At 57.5% G+C, this 7,213-nt stretch overlaps 3 protein-coding genes across 10 annotated transcripts in view; all 3 read right to left on the bottom strand.

Annotated features, from left to right (window-relative positions):
- The window catches only part of CPT1C (carnitine palmitoyltransferase 1C), an 18,853-nt gene extending 15,409 nt beyond the window's left edge, over positions 1–3,444 (bottom strand). For 3 of the 5 annotated variants that reach the window (XM_008575382.1, XM_008575381.1, XM_008575379.1), the window contains exons 1-2: positions 3,212–3,384; positions 2,328–2,482 (exon numbers count right to left, since the gene is read on the bottom strand). In XM_008575382.1, coding sequence (XP_008573604.1) covers positions 2,328–2,468 — 141 coding nt within the window. In that variant the 5' untranslated portion in view covers positions 2,469–2,482; positions 3,212–3,384. Of the gene's footprint in view, positions 1–2,327; positions 2,483–3,211 lie in introns of all 5 variants that reach the window. The other 2 variants (XM_008575380.1, XM_008575383.1) reach the window with 2 other exon arrangements.
- A 535-nt stretch (positions 3,445–3,979) lies between these two features.
- Positions 3,980–4,788, bottom strand: ADM5 (adrenomedullin 5 (putative)). The gene is given in 4 exon segments (XM_008575384.1): positions 3,980–4,169; positions 4,172–4,346; positions 4,349–4,445; positions 4,630–4,788. Coding segments are annotated over 4 exon segments (453 nt in total). The 5' UTR covers positions 4,704–4,788; the 3' UTR covers positions 3,980–4,062.
- A 1,397-nt stretch (positions 4,789–6,185) lies between these two features.
- PRMT1 (protein arginine methyltransferase 1) overlaps positions 6,186–7,213 on the bottom strand; it is a 13,012-nt gene continuing 11,984 nt past the window's right edge. For 2 of the 4 annotated variants that reach the window (XM_008575387.1, XM_008575386.1), the window contains one exon: positions 6,186–6,491. In XM_008575387.1, the coding sequence (XP_008573609.1) occupies positions 6,408–6,491 (84 nt within the window). In that variant the 3' untranslated portion in view covers positions 6,186–6,407. The remainder of the gene's footprint in view (positions 6,492–7,213) is intronic. The other 2 variants (XM_008575389.1, XM_008575388.1) reach the window with 1 other exon arrangement.

Consider the following 7,213-nt stretch of genomic DNA (forward strand, 5'->3'; position numbering starts at 1 on the left):
TCCCAAGTGGCGCACTCTCCAGTGCGCCACCGGGCCGGCCCACCGGTCATCTTTTTTAAAAAAATAAATAAATAAACACAATGCTTACAACAATGCCTTGAAGGCTGGGACTGTCGTGGTCCTGTTTTATAACTGAAGAAAGGGAGGCTCAGTAATGAGTCTGTGGAATTGCAGCCCCAGGGAGATGCGGCTTCAGGTGGCCCCTGGGGTGAGAGTGCCAAGTAACCATCAAGGGAGGGAGGCAGCTATGCGACAGAAAGGAGAGGGCAATCATTATTACCATGATGGTTAATACTAATGTGTGGGTCTGGTGGGGACCACTGGGCACAGAGAACTCTGAAAAGGGATTCAGGTCTGGACTCAAATGCAGGGGTGACAGTCAAAATATTCGACAATGCAACATCAGGCAAAATCAGTTTATAAGGATAGAAATTAGAATAGTGGTTTGCCTTGCAGTGGGGGTGGGGGAGATGACTGAAGGGGCTCGAAGGAACATTCTAGAATGGTGGCAATGCTGTCTTGATGAGGAGTTGTTTACATGGGTATTGTCAAAATGCAAGGACTGTACACTTTAAAATCTTCATTTTTCCATGTGTAATTTTGTACATATCTATATGTATGTATATTGTGTATGTATGTATTTAACCACAGGAAGAGTGTGGCTACATGTTAACACTTTAGTTGCTGCATTGCCATGAGGTGAGGGGGGGTCCCAAGGGAAGAGTTGAGGGGGCTCTTCGGGGTTTGGGGTAGAGGCTGTTTATCAACTGGAACAGATACAAGTATCTCTCTGTTTACCCACTAGTATGGCTGCGGGAGTGTGGTCCAGCCTGCTCAAACATCCCAGCTCCAGGAGATCCTCCTGTGCCGCCCCCTTATTTAACTGCAACACCCCCACATCCACTCTTCTCCACCTGCTTTAATGTTCACCATAACATGTGTCACCATCTATATTAGATGGCACTATAGATTGCCACCATACTAATATTTTGCTGATTTATCTTCTTCCCCAACTCGAGTGACAGTTCCATGAGGGCAGGATTCTGTCTAGGTTGCTCTCTGCTGTGTCCCCAGTGCCAAAAACAGTGCCAGGCCCTTATCAGATTCTCCACAGATATTTGGTGAACGACTGAACAATATTATCAAAAGCTAACACTCAGCATGTACCAGGGGCCAGGCACATTGCTCGGTGCTTATATGTAAGAATTAGTTTAATACCCAAGACTATGCTGTGAGAGAGGTGCTGTCCTGAACAATATTATCAAAAGCTAACACTCAGCATGTACCAGGGGCCAGGCACATTGTTCGGTGCTTATATGTAAGAATTAGTTTAATACCCAAGACTATGCTGTGAGAGAGGTGCTGTCATCACCCACATTTTCCATGTCTTGAAGAGGGGCACCTGCCCAAGACCACAGCGTTACTAAGTGGTGGAGCCAAGGTTCAAACTCAGTCCCAGCTGATCCCACAGGAGTTCAAGACCTGGTTCACAGACCGACGATGTGATGAGCAGGGGAGCTCTTCAGAGTTCTAGAACCAGGGACCGCATTGCAGACATGGGTTCTGGCTAGACACTGGGAATGGGCACCGAGAGCAGGGACAAGGGGCAGGAGTTTGGCGTTTCCAGAGGTGGGCAGTGGAGTTTGTAGTGATGGAGAAGTGCAGGGTCCAGACATGTGGAGGTGTGTGCTGGAGAGGGGTACTGAGGGTGCAGGAGCAGGGGGAAGGGGCCTCATGCCCAGTGGGCAAGGGTTGGGGGAAAGTAGGGGCTTTCAGAATTGGGACGTGGCCACCCAAGAACTTGATTGGGTCCCAAGAGCATAGGGATTCTAGAATGGGACGCACCTTGTTTAGAAGGTGTTTGGAGGTGGAAGGCAGAAGTGAGAAGCGTGCCATGAAAGCAGAGGCTGGGGTTCTAGACCTGGGGGTTGCTGGGGGCGGGGAGAGTGGTAGAGGGGGCAGGAATGGTGTTGGGGAGTCCAGAAAGTGGGTGCAAGAGGTGAATAGGGGTTCTCAGTAGATGAGGTTGAGGATCTCAAAAGTGAGCCACAGTGGCTGGCAGGTGACCTCGGTTGGTTAGGGTGCATTGTAACACCGAGGTCAAGGGTTCCGGTCCCTGTACAGGCCAGCCAATAAAAACAACAAAAAAGTGAACCACAGAGAAGTAGCTAAAGGGGTCCTGGAAGTGGATATCAAAATTCCTAGAAGTGGGCGCTGGGATCTCAGAAGTGGACGAGCTGTGACGCTGGAAGTGGGCCTCATGCATTCCGGAAGCAGGTACTGGCTTCCCAGAAGGAAACCAACCCGTAGCCCCTCACCCTCCTCACCCAGAAACGCAAGAGATGCCTTTTCCAAGAGCGCAGGCCAGAGAGGTAGATCTCCTGCAACACGGGAGCGCTGAGCTCCACTTCCGCCCCATCAGAGGTCAGTGAGGGTAGGAAGCCCACAGCCTGGTGCGCTTCAGCCATGTCACACTGGAGTCCTGGGGGAGCACAGAGGGTCATCATCCAGGTCCCAGGCTCCCTCCTCCTCCCGCCCCTGCTCCCTCAGACCCCGGAATCAGGACCCCAAACTTCTCCCCCAGGACCCTCCTCCTGCAAACCCAGGAATATAAGCCACATCTCATCCTTCCCTAAGCACCTGAGGGGTCTTGAGAGCTCTGGTCGAGACCTGGAGGTGTTGGGAGAGGGACGTCGGTTAGGGGCCTCTTGTGAATGCATGGAGAGGCGGCAGGGACAGCTCACCTCAACCCCTTTAGCTGCTCTGCTGGTAGCGTGGTGCGGGGTCAGTATCCCCCCTCCCCCAGTGAAGGACTCTCAAGATTCGGGGGTGGGGGAGGAAAACCGTTCCAGGGTGATTTGGGGAGTCTCAAGAAAAACAGTTTTAGATCCATATAAAACAAACACCTGCCGGACGTTGATACTGTCAGTTCCACTTCCGCTTCCCATTCCAAGGCTGGGGGTGCGGGGTGGGAGGAGGGTGGTGTCTATAAATTCACACACTGTGAGGGTGGCCCAGCGACCCTTCCCCCCGCCCCGGGCTGGAGGGGATGGGGGTGAAGCACCCTACTGCGCATGCCTCGCAGCCAGGGGTGCTGAGGCTGTGCGGGGAGGCGAGCGTCGAGGACCAGTGATGGAAAGGCCGCACGCCCACCCGCGACAAAGGCTTCCAGCCCCTGCAGGCGCCCGGGCCGCTGCGGTCTGGCACTTACCGCGCTGAGGCAGGCAGGGGTCCTCCGATCAGATTCTGGGGGCCAAGCCCGCGTACACCACCGCCCCCCGATTTTGAGCGCCCGAGTCTCCCGCTTGCATAGGTTCAATCCCAGCGCGACGAGTACACGAAGCGGTCAGCTGGCCTCCGGAGGCCTGCCCGCCCCCAGGTCACCCGACACCAGGAAAGCCCGATTTCTGCGTCGCGTGTGCCTAGCCCGGTATTCAGGTCCCGGGCTTTATCCCCGCCCCCTGCCCCGTCTCTCTGCACTGTCCCCGCCCCATTCTAGCCGCAGTATCCAATCCCCTCCTTCGGCTGGATCCCCGGCCCCCAGCCACCCTGATGCTCCACCACTTGGCTCTCCCCCTTCTGCGCAGCCACTCCGAGCCCTGGGTTCTTGGGCTCCCCGCTCCGCTTTCGGTCTCTCCACTCTCCTTTCTCCTTAAGGAACAAGGCTCAGCTTGGAACTCACAGTCCATCTCTGGGCACAGCGTTAACGCCACACGCGTAGGGTGCAGGGGCGAATGTCGTGCTTCCACCCCAGGGACGGAGTACGGGTGCTTCGGGGTGGGCTCGGCTCGCCAGAACGACTCACGGGAGGTGCATGGATTGAGTTGGCGCGAAGGGGTCGCTACAGCGGACTAGATTCAAGTCAGACAGTCAGAGGGACTTCCGTGACGAAAGGTGCATGGTTGGAGAAGAGTCCAGTCTATTAGAGACCGGCCCAGATTGAGAGGCCGACATGGGCACAGGCAAGAAGACACTGAAACAGGGAACTCTTGTTTTATTCCGTTGCGCACGTCAGTATTCTTTGTCCAGGCTGGGTCCGGTGTGCCCCTGGGTCCAGCGCGGTCAGTCTGGGGACCGAGTGGGGGAGACTGTCCCACGGGGTGGAATTAGGGGAGAAGAAACTTGGGGTAGTAGCCCCAGTACACAGATGGGCAAACTGAGGCCAAGGGAGGAGCAGAGGTGCCCAGAGTCACCCAGCGAGCTGGGCACTGCGCTCGCTCCCTCGCTGCAGGTCGGCGTCCTGGGGACGGAGCAGGGCTCTCGTCTCGCGCCGCCGGCGGCGCCCATAGCTGTGTGGGTCCTGGGGCTCACGACCAGCCTTCCCCGACGGCTCCTTGTTGGAGGCAGAGCGGAGCCAATATATGATCTCCAGCAGGTGGTGCGTTTGGCATGTGCCCAGGGAACAGAGGCGCCCGCGGTGCTGGAGGACCTGGTGCAAGGGCCTCCTGGGGAGGGAGCGTGGGAGAAGACCGAGTTCACACAGAACCCGCTCGGGACGTGGGCTGTGGTGGGCTGAGGCACGCTGACGCTTGCCTACCCATTCCACGGAACCAGGCGACGCGACCCGAAGAGGGCGCGCGCCTCTCACGGTCTCCTTCCCGCCCGGTCCCGGCAGCCCCAGCCTCTCACCTGCCCGCGGAGTCCGGGTCCCCCAGGGCGGAGAAGGCGAAGAGCAACAGCAGGATGAGGATGTGGGCGGTCATCGTGGGGCAGGACGGGGCAGGGTCAACGAAACCGTGAGTGAAGCGGCCCCTGCGGGGTGCGGCCCCGCCCCCCTCCCGCGTGCCCACTTCAGAGCGAGGAATCAAGGCCAGTTCCCGCTTCCCAGGTGGGGAAAAGTGTGGCCAAAGTCTGCAAGAGGCCACACCACGCCAGAAGGGCAGAATTCAAACCCAGATCCCCTCCTACGCCGCGGCCTGGGAACTGTCAGTAGATATGCGACCACGCCGCGGCGCTGTCTGACCCTGGGACGCCTCGGGAGAAGCGACTCTTTTAAGGCGTAGGGGCGTAAGGCGGGGCCGGTGACACCAGCAGGTGGCGACACAGCAGCGGACTTCCAGGAAAGGGGGTGGGGTAGGGGGTGGGGAAGCACTGGGCTCCACCGTAGAGGCGACCTCACGATGGAGACCCTGGTGTCTCAGGGCCAGACTTCCAGAGAGGGGTCTGAGCAACGCGGAGCAAGTCCAGACAGGACTGCCTGGGAGTCTGGACAAAGGGAGACCTGGCCCGTGCCCCCTCCTAGAAAAGGAGGAAGAGGTGACAGGTGTGAGGTGCCCACTGCACTGAAGGTGGTGTAGCCAGGGCCGAATAAAGATATGGATGGTGTCCTGGGTCATGCAGGCCGTGTAGATAGTACTCTGGGGGACCAGGGGCTTTGTGGACAGGCCCTGGGAGTGAAAGGGCAGGTGTAGATGCCGTGCCTGCAGCAGAGGCAGAATGGGCATCTGTGGAGGGGAAGGTTAGTAGCAGGGCCTGGGTGTTCATCTCCGTAAAAATGGGTAGGCCCTGACGCCCTCGACCTGACTTCCACTGACCTCCATGGAGGGCAAGTCCCCAACCCCAAGCTCCAAGCCACTGTGGGGTAGGAAGCAGAGACACACACCCACAAGTCTCTTCTCCCCAACAGCGCTCCCTCCCAACTCAGTTTCCCCAGCTGCAGAAGGCTGGGCACTACTCATTGCCAGTCAGCCCTGGCCTGGCCTTGGAGGGTCCTGAACAGGAAAAAACAGCCAGAAGGAACTAAGTGTTGGGAGGAGGCGGGGGAGAGTTTTCTGGGAAACTTAAGGGCTCAGCTGTGCTCGGAATCCACCCCCCACCCCCCACCCCCAGACTGGCAGGGCAGCTGGAGAGCAGGAATCCTGCCAAGGAAGCACAGAGCCTCAGGGGGCATGACAGAGGAGGATGGAGGACAAAGACCCCAAGAGACAGATAAGGGGAAGAGTTAGGACAAAGACTCTGAGAGAGAACTGTGGAGGGCAGAGACCCCAAGAGACCAAGGAGAGAGATGCAGAAACACTGGGGGGTGGGGATGGGGAGGGGGTATGGAGACCCAGCAAAAGAGGGGCCCAGAGAACTGCAGCCACCAGCAGGCATCAAGTGCTGATCTGCTCAGAGGCTTGGGCTGGCATCTCAGCACCTGTGGAGGGAACCCCAACCCCACTTTGCCCCAGGAAGCTGAGCCAGGTCCCAGCTGAGGATTTATTGGCGTAAATGCAACCATATAAAAACATAAGTTATGAAAAACACAGTTATGATGTGCCCTCCCTATCCCCCCAGCCCAGGCCTCTAAAACCCCCTTCTGTGGGAGGGAGGGAGAAGAAGAGGAGCCTCGAAACCACCTAAGAATGCCGCAGCCTCTGGGCCCATGCAGGGCCAGCCCAGCCAGGGTGAGAAGCCCAGGCGTTGCCTCAGCGCATCCGGTAGTCAGTGGAGCAGGACAGCTCACACAGCTGGCCCTTGAAGTCCAGGTCAATGGTGAAGTCCAAGTCGCGCTGTGGGGAGAGGGTGGATATGAGGGGTGGGACCGGGGGCAAGGCAGGCAAGACCCAAAACTGTCAAGAGTCAGGAGGCAGCAGAGCAGAAGCAGACTGAGCACTTGTTCAGGGATCTGAACCCCTGACCTTAGACTCAGCACTTGTGAAATGCTATGTATCCCTGGGCTCAGCCCTTACACCAGGCAGCCCGAGGTATCCTCCCCAAGACCCAGGGGATGCTCCTTTTAGCCCATCTGTACACTGGTGACCCTACTGCTCGTCCTACCCCCAACATCTTCCCTGCACCCGGACTCAAGTGACAGCGCCACGTGGACATCTTCAAACCCACCCCACCCCACCCCCAAGGGCAGAGCTCAGCTGCATCTCTTGCATCACAAGATTTCCCAATCAAGACCATTCCCATCAGCAAATTTCTTCCTTATATTATAAAAAAGAAAACCTCGTTCAAGGCCACTTCCTCCTCCAGTAACACTCAATTGACCCAGCCCGCGGTCTCCACTTCCCCCCCTGTACGGTACAGCAGAATCAAGGCCAGTTCCCGCTTCCCAGGTGGGGAAAAGTGTGGCCAAAGTCTGCGAGAGGCCACCCCACGCCAGAAGGGCAGAATTCAAACCCAGATCCCCTCCTACGCCGCGGCCTGGGAACTGTCAGTAGATATGCGACCACGCCGCGGCGCTGTCTGACCCTGGGACGCCTCGGGAGAAGCGACTCTTTTAAGA

Source organism: Galeopterus variegatus, unplaced genomic scaffold, assembly GCF_000696425.1.
Source record: "Galeopterus variegatus unplaced genomic scaffold, G_variegatus-3.0.2 Scaffold1180, whole genome shotgun sequence".
NCBI classification, from domain to species: domain Eukaryota; kingdom Metazoa; phylum Chordata; class Mammalia; order Dermoptera; family Cynocephalidae; genus Galeopterus; species Galeopterus variegatus.